Source organism: Rhododendron vialii, chromosome 12a (genome assembly GCF_030253575.1).
Source record: "Rhododendron vialii isolate Sample 1 chromosome 12a, ASM3025357v1".
Taxonomy (NCBI): domain Eukaryota; kingdom Viridiplantae; phylum Streptophyta; class Magnoliopsida; order Ericales; family Ericaceae; genus Rhododendron; species Rhododendron vialii.
The window spans coordinates 4,230,912-4,256,715 of NC_080568.1; the positions used below are offsets into that span (position 1 = coordinate 4,230,912).

The 25,804-nt window shown below is 37.7% G+C and overlaps 2 protein-coding genes across 8 annotated transcripts; both read right to left on the bottom strand.

Moving 5' to 3' along the window:
* Positions 1–692: 692 nt before the first annotated feature.
* LOC131309342 (stemmadenine O-acetyltransferase-like) lies at positions 693–18,358 on the bottom strand. The gene is made up of 10 exons (XM_058336003.1): positions 18,090–18,358; positions 17,782–17,806; positions 17,323–17,406; positions 10,983–11,189; positions 9,274–9,353; positions 9,112–9,162; positions 2,722–2,861; positions 2,080–2,609; positions 1,340–1,831; positions 693–1,028 (listed from the first exon to the last, which is right to left on the bottom strand). Exons 1-10 carry the CDS (start codon positions 18,356–18,358, stop codon positions 693–695), a joined length of 2,214 nt encoding a protein of 737 aa, XP_058191986.1.
* A 2,251-nt stretch (positions 18,359–20,609) lies between these two features.
* Positions 20,610–24,913, bottom strand: LOC131311783 (uncharacterized). 7 transcript variants are annotated; one of them, XR_009195584.1, is made up of 7 exons: positions 24,749–24,913; positions 24,564–24,608; positions 23,858–23,933; positions 23,019–23,145; positions 22,699–22,903; positions 21,258–21,321; positions 20,610–20,869 (listed from the first exon to the last, which is right to left on the bottom strand). XR_009195584.1 is itself a non-coding variant. In XM_058339358.1 (5 exons), the coding sequence occupies exons 3-5, from the start codon at positions 23,136–23,138 to the stop codon at positions 20,783–20,785; spliced, it is 333 nt and encodes a 110-aa protein (XP_058195341.1). In that variant the 5' UTR covers positions 23,139–23,145; positions 23,858–23,933; positions 24,564–24,698; the 3' UTR covers positions 20,610–20,782. The 7 variants fall into 7 exon arrangements, 1 of the variants encoding a protein (XP_058195341.1); XR_009195586.1 differs by having other exon boundaries at positions 23,014–23,145; positions 24,749–24,907; XR_009195585.1 differs by lacking the exon at positions 21,258–21,321 and having other exon boundaries at positions 24,749–24,911.
* Between the last annotated feature and the right edge of the window lie 891 nt (positions 24,914–25,804).

A 25,804-nucleotide genomic window follows, 5' to 3' on the forward strand; every position in this document is an offset into this window, starting at 1 on the left:
TTTAATTTTACAAGTTTTTCAGGCTAATTTGAAAAAATTCTATATATACTGATTAAAATGAAGCAATTCAAGTTTACATGATTGTTTTCTGTTGATTTCCGTCAACGAACTTATTCCAACACCCACCATAAAAAAAAAAAAGAAAAAAGAAAAAAAAAAAAAAAAAGCTTCTATACACTTCAGAGAAACTATTAAAACAAGATTTAAAAAAAAAGCACACCAACTTTTATACTGATAAGACATAAAACCCTAGCTAGCTGACTTGCCATCCAAAAACATGGAGCCTAAAACCAGCTGCCGATTATGGCTTTCCGAGATGCCGGCGAATTTTTTTATTAATCTTTGAAAACAAGAATTTGATCTGAACGATACATGTATATGATCAAAAGGTGTAAATATTGCATGGGTCAATAAATTTACATACATGTGAACTAAACCAAATGCACAAAAATATTAATTAAAATGAATTACTTCGAGTACATGATTGTTTCCTATCAACAAACTTATTCCCACTCCCAAAATAAATAAATAAATAAATAAATGACACTTCTATACGCTTTAGAGAAGCTATTAAAACTAGATTAGAAAATCAAAAAACAAAAAACAAAAACCAATCCTATACGATAGACATAAAACCCTGTCTAGCTGCCTTGCCATCCAAAACATGCACGAAGCCTAAAACCCGCTGCCGATTACGGCATTACGGATTCGAGAAACTCCGCGTCTGTTTCGAACTTGGCCATGTCCTCCCTCTTCAAGTGCACCCACGCCTCGATCCCGTCACCCGTTCGGGTGTCCATGAACACAACGAGATTCTTGAAAGTCAGGCTCATGGAGCCAACCCACTGTGGCTTCCCCCACCCGAAATCGGGTTCGTACAGCGGGAACCCGCACAGGCTTGTAAAACTGAACGAGATCACCTCCCCCGTCGTGGTTTGTTTAGCCCTTTCTTTCACGAAGCTCAAGTGCTTGTTACCATCTTGGAGCTTCGCAACGTAATCTCCGATTTTCCTTATCGCTTCGCTAACCTGCAGGAACAAAACTAGAATTTTAACTTGCGGGAAACAAACGTAATCAAAATAAGAAGTATGGATTAATCAAATTTGTTAGCCTTCCATGGATTTCTGTTAGTCTTTTTGTCAACTTTTTAATAATTTGAATTCGTCTTGACAGAAGAAATCAAAAAATTAAAATATTATGACCAAAAGCGGATGAAAATTCACGGAAACAGAAAAGACAAACCAAAACATGGCAATTTCATTTTTTTTTTTTTTGGATAGGCAAAAAGTTTATTCAAGAAAGCTTGACAATGGTAGATCTAGTCCAAACTCATTCTTACTGTGTTCACAACCCCGTTGCCATCTCCTTCACCCTCCATGGAGGGTACCGCAATCGCGAACCCACTAATGTTTCCAAAATAACTCTCAGGCAACGGCGGATTGACCCTCCGCCGTAGGTTCACGGCATGAAGCAAACTGTAGATCTTATCCGCCTTTGTTTCACGGGCTTGAGTTGCAACCATAAACCTAGTCCAAATGAGAGCCGACAGGGCCTTTACCGGAGACGTCAGGTGTCCCAGCTGCTCTCCATCTGTGGTAGTGTTGTTTTTGCTGAATCTTTCTCTGAGAGTGGAGATCTTGGACGCCGTGAACACGAACCTTTTTGTCACGATGTCGGACTTGTCGATCCCTGTGCTGGGTGTGAACCCGGTCGTATCCCTCGGAGGGAAGATGGTGGCGGACTCGAACTGCGGGACGGGGATTTTGGTGTCTCCGCGGGCGGTGGCGGCCCAGCCGTTGATGAACATGAACATGGACTGGGCATCGGCTATCTGTTTCAAATTTAGACAGCAAAATGCAATGATCAATAAATTTATGTGTTAGTAATAATGATAAGAATATAAAAATCCGGAGATCTTGGTTCATAGATCTTGGAAAACTCGAAGTTTTCCGATGGGTTTCATTATGTAATTCTAATGTGATGTACATGCTTTCTATCAACAAGAATAATATCATGAGTCATGACTCCTCATAAGTTTTCTGAACTTTTGAAACCCTATGTATAGTTTCCACCACTAACCTTGTGAGAAATGCCGACGGCAACCGCTATGCCACCGCAGGCAAAGAAGGTGACCTGAACCACCAGGAGGAGGTCCCGGACATCGTCGAGTTTACAAGGAAGGAAATGATTCATTTCACCAGGGATCGGGTCGGAAATCACCTCCGAAAGTTGGGATTTCGACTCGGCTTCCACGAAGGGCACTCCCTCGTCGTTGCAGTCGACGTAAAGGTCGTCGACCATGCGCCCGGCAAAGGGGTAGAACCTGGTTAAGGTGTCGGAGAGGGACTTTTTCAGGTGGCTGGATTTCTTGGAGTTGTCGAGATTGTCATTTGTGTCCCTCGGGTAAAAGAGAACCCGAGGCATGAACACCGGGGGAGCGATTTGGTCTGTAAATGACAGTTGGTAGCGGCGGCGGTGGGGTAGGGTGGCGAAGGAGGGCTTTATGTTAAATTTGTTGGTTACTTTAACACTAATCGTCATTCTTTCCTTACAACAAAATATTGGCGTAAATTTGAGATTGGAAAGATGGTAATTTTGGTTAATTGGAGCTGAATGAAGGAGGCAGCTGTAATTTATAGAGCAGAGAATTAATATCTAGAAACTCAAAGGTCAATAAGAATTTTCTCTCATTCAATATTGTACTGCACGTATTTAACTTACACATTGTATTAGTAAATATGAAAATGTCAAGAGGTACGTTGTTGTTACCCACAAAAAACTTATCTAGTAGGAGTAGAGAGATAGAGTTAATTTTAAATTTGGTTTTTAATTTGTGTACACTTCTCAATGATTTCTGCAACCTGCAAGTGAGAGACAAAATTATCTATTTTGATCATCATTCCCAAAATTATGTATTTTAAAATATTTTCTTGATGTATATTTCTTTTATCCTCGTTTTACATTTATGGATGTACCTTCTCATCTCATATACTAATTTCAATTGAACTCATAAAAATAATTTTCAGAATTTCTACTTATACGTATTAAAATAATTTCTTTCAAAAATGAATCTTCATTAATTTTGTGTAGCATAGTGTTGACCTCTCGAAATTGGATTCCTAACTTCGTCCCTAGTCACGCCTGTCTCGAATCTTCTTATCCTCGTCAATAGCGAGTACGAATTTCTTTAATTAATCACGCATAAATTAAAAATAATGCCAAAAACTATATCAATCACGGCCTCTTGCCCTTTTTGTTTTCCTCAACGGCTACATAATGACTCCCACCATAGTAACTAATAACATTTGCGAGAAAATCATGGAACGGAGATGACGATACCAAGCAATAAACTTAGCGGCGGCACAACATTTACTTGTTTTTAATAATTTAGGTGCCCTGATTAGCTTATGTGCACTCCAACTAATTTTGGAGGACCAATCTACTGGTCCACTGATAGGCGCGTAACATCACAAATATGAGCGCCTAAATAGGGCAAATTAGCACGTTAGAGGCGCGTTTTATCTCATTTTCTACTTGATGCCGTGCTTTGTCTTATTTTTGGGTTTTTGTTAAGTTTCGCAGGAATAAGGTGGATTTTACACCAAGATTGGATTGCGAGGCCTTGAGACCGGTTTCAGACGTCATCGTGAGAAGTCAAGGCAGAAGCGTGAGGCGTCAAGTGACGTCGTTGGAGCGTCGGGTGCCAAGAATGCATGCAACGGTTTGCCTTTCATTTTTCGCAACTTTTCTTTTGCGTAGTTTTTCTTCAGAGCTTTTTCCTTCAAGTTTTGGAGGTTTTGTTCAAGAACACATACTCCGGTAACTCATATTAAATTTTTTTCTTTATTAAAGTTGCTCATGGGCTCTTGTTTCATTCATACCTTCTATTTATTTTCTGTCTCGATCAATAGAAGCATGTTTCAATCTAGGTTTTTTTTCCGTTCCCTGCTTAATAATAAGTGAGTAGACATCGTTAGGTAGGGTCGTTGGGTGATTAACACATTGTAACCAGTTTGGTCACTGCTCCTGTTTTCGATCAACAAAGGGAAGGCAATTTTAGGTTACTAAAGAACATTTGTTGGACGAATCCGGGCATCGTCGGAGCCCATGTGAACGGGGGAATGGGGGTTCAAAACTCATTCTCCGTTGCGCATGAGTAAACAGCGACCATTACGGTTTTCATCTTTCGAGGTATCTTTTTATCTCTAAAAACAATCATTTTTAAGAACATCGAACGGAACAGATAAGTCCGAACTGGTTGCGAGTGCTATGAACCCTATGACTGTACCTTCTTGTTAATTATTTGAAAACCAAGCAATTTTCTAGGTTTAGTTAATTCTCAACATCAAACTACAATGGGTGGCTACCTAAGAGCCAGTTCAAATTATAACAACCCGAGTTTTCACATATCACCATCTCAGTGAATTCGACTCTGGTTTTATCGGATATTGTGCTACGTCGGTCTCAGCCCTACGCTTGGGGCAACCCGTTATTTTAGGGTGTACTTTCCTATTATAATGTTTTCGCGATTTAGGCACTTTCATAGGGTACCATAGAATTTAGGTATTTTCATAGGATACCTTATGGTTTAGACACTTTTATAGGGTACCTTAGGGTTTGGACACTTTCATAGGATACCTTAGGGTTTGGACATTTTCATAGAATACCCTATGATTTAGGCGCTTTTATAGGATACCCTAGGGTTTGGGCACTTTCATAAGGTAGCCTAGCGTTTATGCACTTTCAAGATTTAGCGTTTTATGTACTTTCATAGGATTTTGGTATTTCATTAATTGAAGGTGACCTGATGGAAAATACTTTTTATTTTCTGTACCTAGTTGTAAAAAGCCCTAATTTGTTTAGTTTGTTAAAACATTAACGACTCACAAAATGAATATCCCCTTATTGCTCCCGGCTAGAATTTAATCACAGGCCTCGTTTGGTTTAGGGTATCAAAATCCTTGAGCACGGTTTCGAATAAATTTTCTCTATCTATCTTTTTTTACTCCCTCAAAATTAACCCAAATTGAACAGGATCGCAACCGGAATTTTCTCAGCTCAATCAACTTTGTATTTTAAAAAAAAAAAACTTACGTATTAAAGGAGCATTGTATAGTAGTACTAATTTGAAAATGTAAAGGTTTGATTTTTCCGTTCAATACCGCGTGTGGTTGTTACCCACAAAACTTATCTATTAGGAGTAGAAAAAAAAAGAGAGGGATAGAGTTAATTTTAAATTTGGTTTTTTAACGTCATGCATGAAATTAATGACGGAAGCAGTTCTAGCTAAGATTAACGTCATGTAGGGTTTTGACCTAGAAATGTACACGGTGTGGGAGTGAGAGACAAAATCAGTTCTAGATAAGATTTCGAACACACTTGTTCTTGGTTCTGTACACGCTAATTTTGTGTACATATTATAGATTATCTATTTTGATCATCATTCCCAAAATTATGTATTTTAAAATATTTTCTTGATGTATATTTCTTTTATCCTCGTTATACTTATATGGATATACCTTCTCATCTCATTTACTAATTTCAATTGAACGCATAAAAATAATTTTCAGAATTTCTACTTATGCGTATTAAAATAATTTCTTTCAAAAATGAACCTTCATTAATTTTGTGTAGCATAGTTTTGACTTCCCGAAATTGGATTCCTGACTTCGTCCCTGGTCACGCCTGTCTCGAATCTTCTTGTCCTTGTCAATAGCAAGTACGAATTTCTTTAATTAATCACGCATAAATTAAGAATCATGCCAAAAACTATATCAATCACGGCCTCTTACCCTTTTTGTTTTCCTCAACGGCTACATAATGACTCCCACCATAGTCCTCGTATATACTAATAACATTTGTGAGAAAATCATTGAACGGAGATGACGATACCAAGCAATAAACTTAGCGGCGGCACAGCATTTACTTGTTTTTAATAATTCAGGTGCCCTGATTAGCTTATGTGCACTCCAACTAATTTTGGAAGACCAATCCACTGGTTCACTGATAGGCGCGTAATATCACAAATATGAGCACCTAAGTAGGGCAAATTAGCACGTTAGAGGCGCGTTTTATCTCATTTTCTACTTGATGCCGTGCTTTGTCTTATTTTTGGATTTTTGTTAAGTTTCGCAGGAATAAGGTGGATTTTACGCCAAGATTGGATTGCGAGGCCTTGAGGCCGGTTCAGACGTCATCGTGAGAAGTCAAGGCAGAAGCGTGAGGCGTCAAGTGACGTCGTTGGAGCGTCGGGTGCCAAGAATGCATGCAACGGTTTGCCTTTCATTTCTCGCAACTTTTCTTTTGCGTAGTTTTTCTTCAGAGCTTTTTCCTTCAAGTTTTGGAGGTTTTGTTCAAGAACACATACTCCGGTAACTCGTATTAAATTTTGTTCTTTATTAAAGTTGCTCATGGGCTCTTGTTTCATTCATACCTTCTGTTTATTTTCTGTCTCAATCAATAGAAGCATGTTTCAATCTAGGTTTTTTTTCCGTTCCCTGCTTAATAATAAGTGAGTAGACGTCGTTAAGTAGGGTCGTGGGGTGATTAGCACATTGTAACCAGTTTGGGCACTGCTCCTATTTTCGATCAACAAAGGGAAGGCAATTTTAGGTTACTAAAGAACATTCGTTGGACGAATCCGGGCATCGTCGGAGCCCATGTGAACGGAGGAATGGGGGTTCAAAATTCATTCTCCGTTGCACATGAGTAAACAGCGACCATTACGGTTCTCATCTTTCGAGGTATCTTTTTATCTCAAAAAACAATCATTTTTAAGAACATCGAACGGAACAGATAAGTCCGAACTGGTTGCGAGTGCTATGAATTCTATGACTGTACCTTCTTGTTAATTATTTGAAAACCAAGCAATTTTCTAGGTTTAGTTAATTCTCAACATCAAACTACAATGGGTGGCTACCTAAGAGCCAGTTCAAATTATAACAACCCGAGTTTTCACATATCACCATCTCAGTGAATTCGACTCTAGTCTTATCGGATATTGTGTTACGTCGGTCTCAACCCTACGCTTGGGGCAACCCGTTATTTTAGGACTAGGAATTCGTCAAGCATCCACTTCTGGGTGGTCCCAATTAAAGTCGAAACTCTATATGCACTGGCGCCAAAAAAATAAATAGCACCTAAGAAGTTTCAAACTTGAGAGTTTTTTTTTTCACAAAAATTTGAGAGTTTAGGAGGAAGCAAATCCATAAGTTATAGGCCTTGAGTACCTCTAGGGATTGACACAATGTTTACTTGTTCGAAAATAAAACATAATATAGGAGGCACAACGTGTGAATGGGATAACTCATTTTTTTGGCTAGATCGAAGAGGTAGTAATGGTTTGGGTGCATATATGTTAGATTGCTACACTAGCTCCTTTGTGGTTTTCTAATTCTTTGATTAAGGACGATTGTTACTTCTAAATGATTATCATGTGTATTTATGTTTCCTATCAATGAATCTATTGTTATTTTGAAAAAAAAAAAAAAAAACACAAATATATGGAACGGGGAGTGTTTCAACTCTATAGACATTAATTTCTTTTTTCCCGAACTCTCAAGACTTGTATTACAAGAAGTCTAGCTACCCCACCGCACCAATTCACCGCTCAGGCAAAACAACACCGTTTTGGTGCAAGGGCAAAGACCCAGCGCACTTGCTTCCTTCCCTGTTTGGTGCCAAATAAATGAGCATGATTTTGTAAGGCCCATTTCGGATCTTAAATGGGCCTTACAAAGATAATTCAAATTGTAAGTTATTTTTAAAATATTATTTTATGGGTCCTTGTAAAAAATAGCTTAATTCGATATCCGTAAAGACTTTTTCAACATTTGTAGGGGCCCTACAAATTCTGAAATAACCCTTATCGCTATTGTATATATTGAGCTAATTTTTTTCAAGAACCCATAAAAGATATTTTAAGAATAACTTGCTATAATTGAATCATCTTTGTAAGATCCGTAATAGACCTCACAAAATCAATTAAAAAAATCTGAAGCAGTATACTTGTAACTACCCAGATCCTCAAGTACCAAAACCAAAGATATACCTGCTGGGAGGAAGGTAGCATTGGTGCTGACCCCTATAAAACGGTGCTTGTGCCACAACGACATCGTTTTGTAGGAGTCAATACCAATGTTGACCCTTCCTCTTCGCAGTGTCTCCAAGTACGGACACCGTATATCTTAATTAATTTCGAAGTCTTGAAGATAATGATGGTACAAAATTCCAATGGTTAATATTTGTCTTTCCTGCAATTCGACCTTAGGTTTCGAAGAGTCATATATCTATCTCAATCACACCGTAGATATGCCATGCATTTTTGTGCATGGTACGAATGTACTCCCTCCGTCCCTTTTTAAGTGTTCTGTTTTGTAATTTCAATTTATTAAAAAGATGTCATCATTACACCTTTCACATCAGCTTTTACCTCCATTTTCTCTCCTTACCCTCTATGAAAACATCATCATTACATTTTTATTCACTAACTTTTCAAAATAAAATTTACTTTTAAAGGCAAAATAAAAAATTCACCAATTTTTATCCACTAACTTTACAAAATGAATACTTATTAAGGAATAATTCAAAATAAAATACTGAACTCTAAAATTGGGACGGGGAGTAGCATTTAAGGGGAAAGTCGAATAGTCAAAAGCTAGTTTTGCAACCTCTGATATTGAGTCCAAAGTTATAGTCCAACATTCTAGAATCATTGAAAGCACAATAATTCGTACTCATTCATTATTGGGGTGTCACGTCAATCGTAAGATCTCAAACACACTCAGGTCAGCTTTCGCACACCTCAAACTAATCTCTACAACCCATCTCATAGCCGTTTACTCGCTTACGTGTGGGGTGAAGTGGGCTCAAGAATTGTTGGCAAGAAGAATCGAACTTAAAACCTTAGAATTGAGCAAACACCTAAGTTCCAAAACAAGTCCAATTGATCAACTCCTTGGGGTTCTTTACATGATAGTTGTGTATACAGATTATAGATTTTGATATATTTTGATAATCGTTCCCAAAAAAATTTATTTTTTTATGATGTATATAATGGTCTCCTATGTTGTTAAATATTCTTTTATCCTCATTTTACTTTTATGGATGTACCTCCAAGGCTCCAAAATCTCAACATCACTCCACTTGTTCTCATCTCGTACACTAATTTCAATTGAACTCATAAAAATAATTTTCACAATTTCTACTTATACGTATTAAAATAATTTCTTTCAAAAATGAACCTTCATTAATTTTGTGTAACATAAATTTTACCTCCCGAAATTGGATTCCTGACTTCGTCCCAGGTCCCGTTTGTCTGGAATCTTATCCTTCTCAATAGCGAGTACGAATTTCTTTATTTAATCACGCATAAATTAAGAATCATGCCAAAGACTATATCAATCACGGCCTCTTACCCTTTTTGTTTTCCTCAACGACCACATAATGACTCCCACCGTAGTTCAACGTATACTAATAACTTTGTGAGAAAATCATTGAATGGAGATGACGATATATACCAAGCAATAGACCTAGAGGCAGCACAACGCTTACTTGTTTTTAATAATTCAGATGGATATCCGGGTTAACTTAATTGCACTTCCAAACACGTGATGAAATGAGCAAAAATTGAATGGGATAACTCATTTTTTTGCCTAGATCGAAGAGGTAGTAATGGTTTGGGTGCATGTATATATGTTAGATTGCTACACTCCTTTGTGGTTTTCTAATTCTTTGATTAAAGACAAATGTTACTTCTAAATGATTATCATGTGTATTTATGTTTTCTATCAATGAATCTATTGTTATTTTGAAAAAAAAAAACACACAAATATATATATAGACCGAGTGTTTCAGCTCTAAAGACATTAATTTCTTTTTCCCCGAACTCTCAAGACTTGTATTACAAGAATTCTAGCTACCCCACCGCACCAATTCACCACTCATGCAAACAACACCGTTTTGGTGCAAGGGCAAAGGCCCGTGCTGCTTCCTTCCCTGTTTGGTGCCGAATAAATGAGCATGATTTTGTGAGGTCCATTTCGGATCTTACAAAGATAATTCAAACTGCAAGTTATTTTTAAAATATTTCTTTTATGAGTTCTTGTAAAAAATTAGCTCAATTTAATATCTATAAAGACTTTTTCAGCATTTGTAGGGGCCCTACAAATTCTGAAACACCCTAAATTCTGAAACAACCCTTGTTGCTATTGTATATATTGAGCTAATTTTTTTCAAGAACTCATAAATGATATTTTAAGAATAACTTGCTATAATTGTATCATCTTTGTAAGATCTGTAATGGACCCCGCAAAAATCAATTAAAAAAAATCTGAAGCAGTATACTTGTATGCTTGTAACGACCCGGATCCTCAATACCAAAACCAAATATATACCTACTGGGAGGAAGGTAGCATTGGTGCTGACCACTATAAAACGGTGCTTGTGCCACACCGACATTGTTTTGTAGGGGTCAGTACCAATGCTAACCCTTCCTCTTCGTTGGATCCCCAAGTACGGATACTGTATATTTTAATTAATTTCGAAGTCTTAAAGATAATGCTTCTATAATGATATTTGACTTTCCTCAATTTGACGTTTGATTTCGAAAGAGTCATCTATCTCGATCACACCGTAGATATGCCATGCATGGTTGGGTGCGAAAGTAGCATATAAGGGGAAAGTCAAATAGTCAATACCAAGTAATTTTTCTACCTCTAATATTGAGTCCAAAATTATAGTCAAACATTCTTTTCTTTTCTTTTTTTGATAAAAGCGAGAAGATTTTATTAACCTGAGAGGAAAAACGCCTAAACATCAGAGAGAAAAGAACCCCATAAAGGCAAGGTAGTTGTCCATAGACCAAACAAACTACAAAAAAAGGCTTTCTTTGCCCAAGCATGTGCAACCCTATTACAATCACATTTGACAAAACTAAATTCCCACAACTGAAATGAATCCTTCAATGCTAAACAATCTTGTACCAAAACTGCGATATCAGAGGGTGGATCTTTTGACATGGAACAGTTTCGGACAATCGACTCCGCATCCAATTCAATAAGAACACGCCCTACATTCAGAGCAACACCCAAATTCATTCCATTTCTAATTGCCATAGCCTCCGCAAGCCGTGGAGAGGTGAGGCCTTCATATGACTTAATAAAGATTCCCAAAATGGAGCCGTTCACATTCTGAGCAATTGCTCATGTTCCAATAGTGCTCGTTGCCTTTGATACCGTTGCATCAACATTAATTTTTATCAGGCCTTTCTCAGATCTCCTCCAAACCAAAGTCTCAAAATTTGAAGAAGCCACTTGAGTCCAAAATTATAGTCCAACATGGCAACATAGACATGCCAAAATTGACAGAAAATTCTTTGAATTGAAGTATGACCTTATCTTTAGATAATCATATCTCTAACAAGACAATTAGACAAAGATATCATTCTAGAATAATTCATTGAAAGCACAATAATTCGTACTCATTCATTATTGGGGTGTCACGTCAATCGAAAGATCTCAAACACACTTGTTCTTGGATCTATACATGGATCCGGGTCAACTTACAGCCGTTTCACATGCTTACGCGTGGAGGTGAAGTGGGCTCGAGAATTGTTGGCAAAAAGAATCAAACCTGAAACTTTAGAATTGAGCAAACATCTAAGTTCCAAGTCAAAACCAATTGATCAACTCCTTGGGGTTCTTTACACGATAGTTGTGTATACAGAGTATAGATTTTGATATATTTTGATAATCATTCCCAAAATATTTTTATGATGTATATAATGGTCTCCTATGTTGTTAAATATTCTTTTATCCTCGTTTTACTTTTATGGATGTACCTCCAACGCTCCAAAATCTCAACATCACTCCACTTGTTCTCATCTCGTACACTAATTTCAATTGAACTCATAAAAATAATTTTCACAATTTCTACTTAAACATATTAAAACAATTTCTTTCAAAAATGAACCTTCATTAATTTTGTGTAACATAAATTTTGCCTCCCGAAATTGATTCCTGACTTCGTCCCCGGTCCTGCCTGTCTGGAATCTTATCCTTCTCAATAGCGAGTACGAATTTTTTTAATTAATCACGCATAAATTAAGAATCATGCCAAAAACTATATCAATCACGGCCTCTTACCCTTTCTGTTTTCCTCAACGACCACATAATGACTCCCACCGTAGTCCTCGTATGCTAATAACTTTGTGAGAAAATCATTGAATGGAGATGACGATATATACCAAGCAATCGACCTAGAGGCGGCACAACGTTTACTTGTTTTTAATAATTCAGATGGATGTCCAGGTTAACTTAGTTGCACTTCCAAACACGTGATGGAATGAGCGAAAATTGACCAAAATACCTAGAAATTGACCATTTTTTATAATAAAAAGTAATTAAAAAACTATCAAATTAGATTGATTGATTTGATAGTGGTGGCTGTTGGGAGGTCTAATCCGTCTGAGGTCTTCCCATGTAAGCGCTGGCCCAATTCATTGAGGAGTATCCACGGAGTTCGCACCACATTACTTGGATTCAATATACATTGAATGACCTATATCCACTTAAGAGGCCAAGCCTTGTAAGTGGTGAGTCATCCAATTGTATATTAAGGTCCAACTCTTTTTCTATTCATCCGATGTGTGACTCAACCTTCACACATGTTCCTAACGGTAGCCGCCACAACCATCCAATGAAAAATCAGATATATTGGCTAGCTGGCTTCGCTGTTACAGTTTTTAGCTTTTTAATCACTGCAAGTTTTCTTTTGGGTGTGAATGGGATAAACCCATTTTTTAGCTAGAAGAGGTAGTAGTGGTCTGGGTGTTTGTACGTTAGATGACTACCCTACTTGGCTACTTTGTGGTTTTCTAACTCTTTGATAACAGAAACTTATTCACGGCTTCACCGTGAACAAGTTCTTTACAGTAGCAACTAATCGTGACCGTCCAAAAGTGTTCTGAACGATCCGACTTTTACTTTTGGACGGTCACGTTTAAGGGCGAATGTTACTTCTAAATGATTATCATGTATTATACGGTAGATACATACTATCTGACCAAAATCTCTATGACGGCTTTGTAGTTTAGTGATAAAGTAAACAAGGAATGAAGCCAGCTAGGACTTTGGCACAAATCTTTTTGGTTCTTAAAAAGAAACAGTTTGAGAAGGTTGAATTTATAGTAGAACTTTCAAATGGATGATCCACTCTAGATCTCTCCCATATATCTAGAACATAATTTGTCAATGATCGCAAGCGCTGAATTTATAATTTGTCAATGATTGTAAGCGCTGAATTTAGAACATACAGTTCGAGAAGGTTTACTATTCCACCTTTGAAATCTTGAAAAAGTAAGAGTTGCCACTGATTGTAAGAGCTGAATTTCGCGCACACAAAAAAAAAAAAAAAAAAGGAAGGAGAGGAATTAAGTTCGGTGGGGGTTCATGCAACCAATTTTCTATCCTTTGTTTCACATCTGAAGCATTTTTTAAAGAATTTTTCAAAGAATTTTTTGAAAATTCTGTGGGGATGTGGAATGAGCACTGAAACTTGAAATACTAATGATTATAGGAGGTGAAACAAGAGAGAGTTAATTAAGTTTAAGGTATTATTATCTCATTATTGAAAAGGGAGACAAGCTAGGAATGCAACCATATCAAATGATTTGAGATAGATGAAATTGCGAAATGCGGGCAGTCGGTACCGACAGAAAGTGCACAGGTGAGGAAATGAGACCCACATAAATGGTCCCAGCTGTTCGTTAGTCATGTTTACAAAACATTAATCTGTATAGAAATTAGGAAACATATGTATTTAATTAGAGCGGTCAGTCTAGCTCATAATGTATCAGTGGAATCTATGTGCATTAGAAGGCTTCAAGCATATTTAAGTTTAGAATTTTGTTCCTATATCTTGTTGATTCTTTTACTGTTTCTGATACTTGCATATTGTCTACGTGTGTTCGGTTCTACATAACTGTATTCCTAGCATTGCTAAGTTTTTAATTAAAATATCGGGATCTCAAAATTATGCAGAAATTTGTAAAGAGAAGAAAATGAATTTTCCTCCACAACCCTGCCCTCTTTGGGTTTTTTTTTTTTTTTTGGGGGGGGGGGGGGGGGGGGACAAAATCTTTCATAAATCCGAAATTCACATTCAACTTAACATAATGATTGGGTGGAAGACCAACTTAATTCATAGGCTAACCCTAAGAACAAGTTCCTCAACGTGCAGGAATTAGTGTGAAGGAAAATTCTAAAATCAGTTCAATGGGCTGACAATAGTAAATGTGTGAATATGTATTAAATGGTGTATAAAGTACACAGAAATACGTGTTTTTTTTGTCTTTTAGTGTGTTTATTGTCAGCCTAGTAAAAAAGAGAGATTAGCACAACAACCCACTGTCATGGCCCCCCACTTAAATCGTGGTTTGTCTCCGGGGGGAAAGAGAGGAAACAGTCTTGCTATTCGTGGTCCAATAATAACTCAGCTGCAGGGTTGTTTTTCGGTTAAAAAAAAAAAGAGTTTCAACCTAGTGGGAATTCATGGTGAAATTCCCTCTACCATAAGTAAAATTTACTCTTGTTTTGCTGATAAAGAAAAATGCAAGTCAAGAACTTTTTAGGATTCTAAGATTGTGAGCCTCCAAGATTTAGAAAGTGCGTACTGAGTGAGGCCGAGAAACCCCAGGGGTTGGCCTGGTGGTCTTAGTCGGGGATTTAGAGGTTTATTTCCTGTTAAGGTTTCAAATTCGATTCTTCTTTACCAACAACTCTTAGGGTCACCTCACCTCATATGTAAGCGTGTGAAACGGCTGTGGGAAGGGATGGTAGAGAATAGTCTGAGGTGCGCGTAAGTTAGTCCGAGACATCATGCATTACCAAAAAAAAAAAGAAGTGAGGCTGAGAATAATTTTTTTTTTTTTAATGAAGAAAGCCCACCCACAGAGAACCTGTTGTGCGGAGGGCCACCCAAGACTCTACTGCACCCAAAGAAATTAACAAACGTTCATTATGATTATCGAGTCGAAGAACAAAAAACAAAGTGCGAAGCAAACCAAAACAAGCGTGAGAGAAATCAAACAAAAAGAGATAGAGACACACACAGCTTTTAGGTGGTCCGGCTTTTTTTGGGTTGTAAACGTGTTCAAGGGGCCGGTTAATCAATGGCTTCACCAACCAAGGAGGGATTTCCAAAGACCCAATATGAGGCAAAACCAACAGAAACAAGGTCCAAAATTACGTAATCAAATTTGTGTTGTACTTCGGCCATACTATGAGCTGGCACAGTGCAGTGTGTGGAACCCACCCAGACACCCGCATTGCGAATGCATCTGTGCCTGTCTAAGTGTTTGTGTGTGATGTTAGAAATTTTGATTTCTCTTTATGGCCAAATTGTGCAAAGCAAATGCAATTTCAATTTCTAAAACAACCAACAAATTGTAGTTCGGATGGCATGGTTGAAATACACAACTTACACTCGTGTAGACTAGAGTTAAAAGCATGCGGATCAACTTTGGTTATTTTTCCGGATGTTTAAAAACGAGCTTCTTTACAATCAACATTTCTGTTTCAGAGTAGCACGTACAAGTTGTGATTTCTGGTTAAATTTTTTGTGTTCGCCTTTTTAACTCCTCTCAAGAGGGGAATAAAACGATCGAAAAGATGTGAATCAAGTTTGAACGTACACAAGAAACTAACCCAGATTAAAAAAGAAAACTCTGTTCCCATTTTTGTTTTGGGCTTTGGACTTGTAGCTGCTCAAAGCACTTGGGCTCAATTAAAGTTGGGCTTGCTATTTTAGGACGTATTGATTCATATACTATATGTTTAGGGAAAATGACGGCCAATGACATGTTTTGATAATTAATACCCGCTAATGATATGTTTCAGTATTAACAAATATTCTTAGCTTATCCTTGGCTTGTATTAATTATCAAAACAGGTCCTGGACCATCATTTTCCCATATGTTTGCGGTGCACATCATTTTTGGGTCTATTGCATAAGAAAGGTCTCTTTATTTCCAGTTTAAGAGAAGAAGAAAGGTCTCTTACACTACTTGTGTGTGTGGGATCCCACACACTTTGTGAGTGTGTTTGTGCATTTGAGTGTGCAAATGTGTGTGGTTCTAGCACTGCTAGTCTAATGGTACATTATATGTGAACCAAGAATTGGGGGCCGTAGGCAATGGCCTCATGAGCCTTTTTCTAAGGTCAGGTCTGTTTCTGAATCAAGAGTATGAGCAGAGAGATATGTTATCTATGGGCCTTATGCATAGCTTTCTTTACTTTTCGATTTTACTAGTTTCATCGCGAATATTGATTCGCATTTTGTTCATAAATTCTATTCATTAAAAGGAAAGAGGTCCGCATAGGCGCTTGAAGGGACTTCTTCAGTCGTGCCTTGCGCAGTAGGCTTTTAAGATTTTTTTTTTGTTTGAAGCTCACTTTTTGTATCACGAAGCTAACTGGCAGTCGATTGTTGGATTTTTTTTGTTTGTTTGAAGCTCACTTTTTGTATCGTGAAGCTAACCGGCAGTCGATGTTTTGGCCAACAAGCAGCTACGAAACATAATTGATTCGTTGCGGGCTCCTAATTTGGCCAGTTTTTTTTGGTATGATGATAGTTGTAGGCACTTGTAGCTCGAGTGCTAGCTCCTCTTTTTGGAAGAACGTCTCCAAGGAAGGAAGTAAAACTTAATTAAATTTTCTCTAAATTCGAGTATTTCGAAAAGTTTCTTTAAGTAAAAGTGCTAGGTACAAAAAAAAATGTACCCGAAAATTACATAGGATTTGAGGGAAGAAGCAAAAGTACTAGTACATTAATATTGGTGTAGCTTTCTCTTCTTTCAAGTTGAAGAGAGAGAAATGATTCTTCAAATTGGCAACTCATCAGTTTCTAAAGCAAAATATCTCACATTTCAGAGAGGGAAAAATTATTTGAAAATCCTATAGAGATCATGAACTTGATCTTATGGCTCATCAACTTGTCACATATATTTGGAATAAAGTTTTGCAATTTCCATTGGAAATGCTCTAAATTGCAGCACTCTTGTAACTGTTTGTAAACGAGCCGAGCACTTAACAAGCCGAGCTTAGTTATTTACTAAACGATACTCTTTAATTGAGTCGAGTCTCCCTTAACAAGCCGAGCTTTTGTCGAAAAAGTCGAGCTCCACTCGGCTCGTTTAGTAAACGAGCCGAAAACTCGAGCTCGAAGTCGGCTTGTTTACTAAACGAGCCGAGCCAAGCCTTAACGAACAGAAATCGAGCCGAGCTCGCAAGCTGCTCAGTTCATTTACAACCCTATAGCTCTTACCTTTCCTCTCCTCAGCTCTTCGTCTAGTTGCCCATAGAACTTCCTAATCAGAGCAATTCCATTCCTTGGGTTCCTAATCTGACCCTTTTGAATAGATTCTTTTATGAGAAATTAATCAAAAAATATAATGATGATGTCTCCATAAAGGATAATTGTGAAAAGTTAGACCGTTTGAAATGTAATAATTATGTCATCATAAAAAGTTGAATCTACTAAGTTTGATATTTAAAAAGGGAAGGGAGGGAGTATAATCTAAGTTTGCGGTTAGAAAAGGAAAAAAAAATAAATTACTGGAGCTTGACTTGTATTTGGCTCATCACAAGCTTGTTCGAGATTGGCTTGTTACTTAAAAACCAAATCAAGTCATTCAGTGGTTACATGTCCCTTTTTCCAATTTCACAAGAAAAAGAAAAAGGTCTTTAGAAGACATGCATCAAACAAATGAGCAAAGCAACTCACAGAAGCTAATAAGCCACCCAACCACCTGATTAAATTATAATGCAAAAGTCAAAAAAAAACAAAAAAAAAAACCATAATAGCTAGCCATATAATTATTTATTGTAGACATAAGATAAGACGAAATATTCTGAAGTATCAAAAAAAACTAATAATAATAATAAAGCGACACAGGTTTACATCGGAAATATATGCGGTCTACCACATGATATCTGAGACATGGTCACTAAACGGGGTTGCCAAGATATTATTCTCACATATTTTGGATTGGTTGGGGAATCTAGCATTTTGGTGCATGGGAGATCTTGCACTTGCTGGGGAGCTGCAACGCAAGGTTGGGGTCGATCCCGAGCGAAGGCAGCAGGGAGGAGTTCTTGTACGAGCAGAGGCACTTCAAATCCGAGTTTTTGATCACGGTGCAGCACGCAGCGGAGGGCGGTGTGGGCTTAGGCGGAGTCACGGCGGACCTGCAAGACATCAGTCCCTCCACCGTCACTTTGCATATGGTTTGGGCATCGGATGAGTGAATTACTAGGACCAGTAACAGAGCAACAAGCGCTGCCTTCTTTGTCGCCTCCATATGACTCTCTCTCTCTCTCTTTCTCTCTCCTGTTATTTTTGGATTGGAGAGCATGCACTGATGGGTGCTTTATAGGAAAAGTGGTGGGGATCAGGTCCAATTTTTTTCTCCCCTTCCAATAATTGGGACTCCAGAAATTCTCACGAATCACGGGCACTAACCATTCCGAGATTTTTGATTCTTTAAGTTCAATACCATCCCTGAAAAAAAAAAAAAAAACTAATTCTAGAATCTTAAAGTTAATGACTGAACAACGAAATTTTTTTGCTGACGGCGTGAGTCGGGCCTGTGAGTTTGAAGAATCAACTACACTTGCCCCGTTGAGTGTGGTTCGCTCCGAGTCTCACTCTGGTTGATTGAAAATATTCACTTTGTTAAACTCGTCGAGTCACGTGGTGGTGCTCCAAAAGCACCGAATGATCCACTTGTGTGAATGGATAGGTTGGTCAGTCCGTGAATGTGTTTTTTTTGGTCTGTTCTGTTTTGTTTTATTTTTATTTCGGGTACGAACTGTGTCGTCACGGGCTTTGAGGTTGTGGTGCAGAAGAGGCCATTTCCTTTTTGACAAGCAAAAACAATATCGGTCTGAAAATGCAGAAACAATAAAATAAAAAACAAAAAAAGAAAAACCGTCTGGAATTACAATGTCGGAGTCGGACCCGTCGAACACATTCTTAAAGAGGGGTTGGAGAGGCCGAAGTTGAAAGGCCAAATATGAACACAGAGCAGACTCTCCTGGATAACCTGACGCACCAACCCGAACTCGTCTCGCTATAGACGCCGTCTTCGTCGCAAGCGAACTGGTTCCAAAAAGCTAGATGTAAAACCCTAGATTTGGCTCTTGAGTTCAAAAATAATAGACAGAGTGGGAGGTTTTAGCTCTCGAAAGAGAGAGTCTCAACCACCTCACAACCATATGCGTAGAAAGAAACAGGAAGAGATGAGAAGTCTGGAAATGAAAGATTAAGAGGAAAAGAAGAAGGAAGGTGGAGGAAAATGGGGAAAAAAGGAGGGGGAGGCGGGAAAGGTGGGGGCGGAGGGGGGTGCGGGGAACCCCACCCCAGAACTTCTCTCTCTAAGCGTTCTTTCTACATTGTATGAGCCCATTTCCTTGTGTGTTGGGGGTTCAATGAAAAAAGTGTAGTATAGTGTGTAGGCAATAATAGAAAATAAACAAACAGAGAAACAGATTCTCAGTCAAGAGTCTTGCACGGCAGAGTATGTTTCCCATTCTCAATTACAGTAAGAAAAAGAATTCGTTCATGCGTCAATGTCAAAGAAAGCACAATGGTCATCTACCTCTTAAGATAGATACAATCGATCGAGTATTACACGGCAACGACGCTGCAATTTGCGTCCCAAACGAATCAACAATAGCGTTCCGTCCTTAGGAAATACAAAGTGTACGTATTGCTTCGCCGCAACCTAACCGTTGAATTAGGTTGATTTATCCCGAGTATAGGGCTAGGTCGTTGTCAGCATAAATACCGGAAAGTCCGAAATCGTTCCCTCAGAGATAATCTTCATAGCTAATTCGGATTTTTAGATGTAAGGGTTTCTGGCGTTCAGGCAGCCAACTTTTAATTTTGCTTTGAACGGTGATTGACACTTACAACAATGACTAGAAAATGAGTTTTAACTAATTTAAACAAGCAGCAAAGCGTTGGGGTAACTAATGCTCATAACTTTAGCCATCAAACCATTCTCAACGAAAACACGCACTACAACAAAAAAACACATTCGGTGACATGTAAAAATGTCACCAAAAGTCCAAATTTTGTCACCTATTGTCTTTGGTGACACAACAAGAGGTGTCATTGTATCCGTGACACTGAAAGTCAAGGGTGACAAAATTGTATAGTTGTCACGGAATGTTGTCAACAGTGACAAAAATTTGGTGTCACAGAAGACAGATTTTCCGTGACACAATTGTCACCGAAAGTAACAGTGACAACAATATGATGTCACGAAAAAAAAAATTTCTATGACTAAGGTAATTATGTCACAGAAAGTAACGATGACAGCACAATGCTGTCACAGAAAAGAGATTTTTCTGTGACAAATATTGTCACCAAAAGTACCTCTCATGACAACCAATTGTGTCACCAATAACCTATCGTAGTGCTAAATACACAATCTTGACAATCTCTTTTGTTACCAAAATTAGGACTATAGCAGCAAATATTTTTTCTCCTACTTACAAAGTTTCAAATTTTTTTATATCTTATGATTCAACTTAGCAAAACTTAAATTGCAAAAAGGCAAAATCTCATTCAAATCAAATATCCAATAAGTCAACATTCATCATTCAACTTCACAACTCTTCAAAACATTCATCCTACAACAATAACCACTTTAAATTTAACAGCATTACCGAAACTACAAAACGTCCATGTCCATGGTGCGTCCAATGACAAAAACAACTCAAAAACAGCTATTCCATTTAACTACCAAAAAGTCTTCAACTCCGTCTTGGCAAACTATCAGAAAGCAACTTCTCCATCTCTTTACCTGTACAAAATTGCAACCAAAAAAAAAAAAAGCAATTATGTAACATATAAAGCCTATGAAAGGTTCTGAAAAAGAAAGAGCTTTTGCTCCAACTTGTTATTTAACGAATTATGGCATGACTCATGAGTGACTAAGCGAGCTATTCAACCCAAATTTTGATGTCATTCTACGTAATATCGATGATATGCAATCTACATAGCAACAAAACTTTGCCAAAATCGGTGTTGAAAATATGTAAGACATGGACACGCTCCGGACACACTTCAGACACGTGTCCCACACATGAACAACATTAAATCAAGCTTTATCACACTTTTAAAACTAGCAGAAGATGACAGTTTATAAGAATAAGGCAAGAATAAGGTAATTAAGGCATTGATATACTCACACTGGTTGCTAGAATTTATATCCGTTTCGGCTTGTGAGTAAGCTTCACGGCCTCAATTCAAGCCCTATGAATTTACCAAGATACAAACAACCATCAACAAGTTATATCTAGTATCAACGTGCTCAAAGTGTAAGCTTAACTATCGCTATTGAACTCAATCGGCCACACACTTTTTGGATCTCAAATGAATTAGTTATGATTTTTGCATTAAGATGTGTCGCTTTTTGGACATTGCGCGATCTCGGTATTTAACGAAATCGTGTTCAACTATTTTCACCTCCAATTGAACCACTCAATCATTTTATGGCTTGTTCAATACTCTTTTTTGGCATACTTAAAAGAGCCAAATGTTCCATGATCGAAAATCCTTCATTGGAAGCCTTACTTTCGATCATCTTGACATATAGGAGGAGGAAGAACCAGAGATGTACATGAAACAAAGGAGATTGCAAACCGGAGAGAAATTTTATGGTGGCTACGGGGTTTCCTACTTCCAATGATGAACCAAAGACGGGACGTTAGGTTCCTTCTTCAGTCATAATGTTAGGGCGGCTAGGGTAACATGATTATTACCAACTGCGTGAACTGAAAGGGGCTTATACATTCTTTTTGGGCTGTTGGGCTCAGTTTACAAATTGGGCACGATGAACTACTATTGGCTTCCTTCGATCAAACAAGTTGAGCTTATATATATATATTTGCGCTAGAGATTGGAGTTTTATATTGTGGCATGTTAACTTAAAGTGTTGGTCTAAAAAAATTTATAGGCAACTAATAAATTTAGTTTCAAAATATTTGGGAAATGCTAACACCGACATCTGCATCTGTGTCCATGTATAATGATCCTAAATCTCCAGTACCTAAAGTTCTTCATGAAAAATATACTGATGCCGCGAAAATAAATATCTTAAGTTCTTCGTGTTTCAAGCAACATTGGTGGCAAATATATGAGAACATTAAGAAAACACGCTACAGGATAATGATGTAACCAAGTTTCATTATTAGAACAATACTGAAAGCATCTTCCATGTTCTCTACATAAAAACCATAGACATCATTCTCATGGGTTTACAAATAGTTTCCAGATACATTGTTCAAAAAGCGTAAGATGTATGAGTTGAATCCAATGTCAGCACAAACATTTCAGTGAAATGAAACAAATTTAATTCTCATGTTCAAGATATCAAAAATCTTCAACTGATTTTTTATTTGGCAAAAGGTGCACCTTGGCAGCTGACTCAGTGAAGCGTGTATAAAAAATACATATGGGAAAGGAGGAAAATAAAAGCCCATCGTATGCATTAAAACCAGAACAATTCGCAAGTGTCAAAAAAAGAGAGAAGAAGACAGGGTACCATGGCACACAGGACCATCAGCAATACCACAAGATTACAAACACGTACAACTGTATAAGCTCATTCACCAAAGAAAAAAAGTGTACCTTGGAGTAGATAGGATTACAGTTCAAGTGCGATAAACTTGACGGTTTCCTGACCCTGAAAAGTTTCCACAATGGCCTGGAAGTTGAGAGTGGGAGAACCAGAACCAGCCATATCCTTGACCTGAAAGGTAATATAGTAGGTCCAACCAGGAAAACCACTACCGATGTTTGCCTTGAAGGCCTTCACAATTTGGTATTTCGTATTCTACAAATTTCAAGAGAGACGTCAAACCAAATACAAAGAAAGAGGAGTTGATCAAAGAGGGGAGGATGGAAGAATTTAATGAACCATCAAAAGCTCACACACACACACACATTACATTTGTTGTAATCATCAAGGGCAAACTTTGCATATCCTTCAATCCTCTCCATTGACTCACGGCAGTCCAGCACAAATGGTCTAACAGGGACAAAAGCATATCCGGGAATATCCCCAACATCAAACCCCTGCAAGTATATAAAGCAAAGTTATGCAATTAGAATTAAAGACGAGAGGGGAATAATATTAAAGAGGGGAGATGAGAGCAAATGCAAGTAAAAAGTATAATAAATTGATCAAATAGAGGGCAAAGCTGATTCTCTTTAGGTAAAACGAGTCCACAGCTACATCAACAGATGGCAGAGCTTATGGCCTGCCTATTGGGGAAATCATTGCCAAAACAACTAACACTCTTACTCCTAATCCAGTGTTGGCCGATAGCGTGGAATGGCTGTTTGCAAAGAATGGCACGTTGTCTATCAAATCTGCTTGGATGCTACATCTAAAGAATGGCATGTTTTCTGTCAAATAATAACTTCAAAAAAGACATTTCACATTAAGATGGTTCAATTTAAAGCAATGTCCAATGCCTAGATTAGGCAGCCAACTAGTCGGCATCTAATCCTCGCCTAGGCAGTAGGCGCCCCTTTTCTACCCTACTGGAGCCCAGCGATATGTAGAACACTGATTTACAGAATGGCATGCTGGTAAAAATAATTTTGAAGTTGAATGACAGGAATTGGCAGCAGCCATGTGCCAATTGGAGGCTCTCTCAAAAGGTGTTTTTTACCACACGCAAAGAAATAAAAGAATATCTATTCCGTTCGACCAAAAAAAAAAGAAATAAAAGAATAAAAACAATCTAGCAGAAGAATCATTCATCGCGCATCCAGTACGTACCCCGCTCTCAAGGGCCCTCCTTTCGTAATCCCGCCACTATGTGGATGTAAGTTCGACAAATCGTTAGGGCCATGACCTAAAAACATGTTAATGAATAAAGCATATCACAAAGTTGAGGACAAAGAATATTCCATTTAACTAAAGGAATCAGTATTAATCAGAGAACAAATTCACAGCAAAAACAAAAACAGAGACTCCTGTAGAAACAATGTATCAAACAGGTTGTGTGTGTGAAATCGAAAGCAAGGCTTGATAATACTGCAAAAGAAAATACTACAAGTATAATACTACAAAAGCATGTGCGCGCGAAATTGAAATAATACTGCAAAAATAGAACCCTAGGAATAAATATCGATTAACCTGAACTTCGATTACAAATTCAGAACAAAAGCAGAACCATAGGTCAATACCCTACTATAATCGATACAACAAGAACTCTACCATCGGATCAAAAAAAAAAAAAAACTCTACTACAATGGATACTATAAAATAATCGACCAAGAAGCTACTATAGTCAAATATAAAGAACCCTGGTACAAAATAATACTAACAAATTGCTATAAACAACCATGTATATGATACTACTTCAGTTTCAATATAATCGATTGGAAAAATTAACCTTAACCTTTTTTCAGTTTCAATGCATGTACAAAATCGAAGAGGCATGCATACAGATCGCTTAATGAAAGGGATGTGTGAAATTAACCTTAATCTCACTGCTGTAAACGAAGATCGAGCCTTAATTTCGCCCCTGCAAATTGAAATCGAGCCTTATACTCGCAGCTACAAACCGAAGTAGAGAGATGGCGTGCGTGCGTGTGCGTGTGCGTGTGCGTGCGTGCGCGTGTGTGTGCGTGCGTGTGTGTGAGAGAGAGAGAGAGAGGGGCATACCAGCGGCAACGAAGAAGAGGAGATTCAGAAGTGTCGATGTTACCAAACTAGGGCTTTTCTCTTTTTGAGGCGCCAAGGGAATTGGGCGAAATAGAAGGGAGGGAAAAATATTTACTGTACATAAAACGGTGCCGGTTCTGTGCCAACTTTTCATCTAAATTATTTCAATCTCCCGCCCCTTTACCTTTCACAGTAATGCTACACACACAGCATTTATGCACAGATTTTGTGCACAGATTTGTTGTGGGGCTTACTATGGGTCCCACAAAAATAATCCGAGCCGTTCATTAAATGTAAAACATTTTTTCAAGGGCCTTCGCAAAAAATCAGCTCAATCCGATACTTACAGATGCTCGATTCAATCATTTAACTTTTCATTCGAATTTAAGTATAATGAAAAGTTAGATGATTAAATCAAGTACTTATAGGTATCAGATTGAGCTGATTTTTCGTGGAGGCCCTTGAAAAAATGTTTTACATTTAATGAACAGCTTGGATTATTTGTGTGGGATCCGTAATGGCCCCCATAACAAATCTGTACACAAAATCTATGCATAAATGCTGTGTGTGTAGCATTACTGTTTACCTATACCTTTACGCTTAATGATTAGATGCCCACCAAACAATTTGCAAAACAACAGGTGCTCTACGGTCCTGGTTTTGAGACTTCATCGTGTAGTTTGTTACGGCCGGATCTCTCCTCGATTATCCGAATCATTCATCTTATAGGACTTGTCAAATTAAATTTTCACTCAAAAGTTCAAATTGATCAGACATCCGCAACTACCTCATTAAATCATTATTATAGTAAAAAACAAAATTAGTCTAATCATTTTTCGCATGACTAATTAAACTATTCCAATGAGGTAGTTACGGGATAAACTTCATTATTTGTATAAACAAAAATTAAATCAGAATTGTCTATCTTTTGCGTAAGAGTAGCTAGATTATTCCAGCCAATAATGAAGTTAATCTCTTATCATTACATACTTAATCGGATGTAAAATATCATTCTAATAATGAATTTGTGTCCCAATGAAAGGACTTTCAAAACCC

Coding starts and splice junctions, on each gene's coding strand:
- LOC131309342 (XM_058336003.1), bottom strand. CDS start 18,358: ATGGAGGCGACAAAGAAGGCAGCGCTTGTTGCTCTGTTACTGGTCCTA. Junction 17,407..17,781: donor TGGGTGGCTTATTAGCTTCT/GTGAGTTGCTTT, acceptor TCTATTCAAAAG/GGTCAGATTAGGAACCCAAG. Junction 2,610..2,721: donor CATATTTACTAATACAATGT/GTAAGTTAAATA, acceptor TCCTTCATTCAG/CTCCAATTAACCAAAATTAC.
- LOC131311783 (XM_058339358.1), bottom strand. CDS start 23,138: ATGTTGGGGATATTCCCGGATATGCTTTTGTCCCTGTTAGACCATTTG. Junction 22,820..23,013: donor ATGATTACAACAAATGTAAT/GTGTGTGTGTGT, acceptor ATTACCTTTCAG/GTCAAGGATATGGCTGGTTC. Junction 20,870..22,698: donor GTAATCCTATCTACTCCAAG/GTACACTTTTTT, acceptor AATTTTGTACAG/GTAAAGAGATGGAGAAGTTG.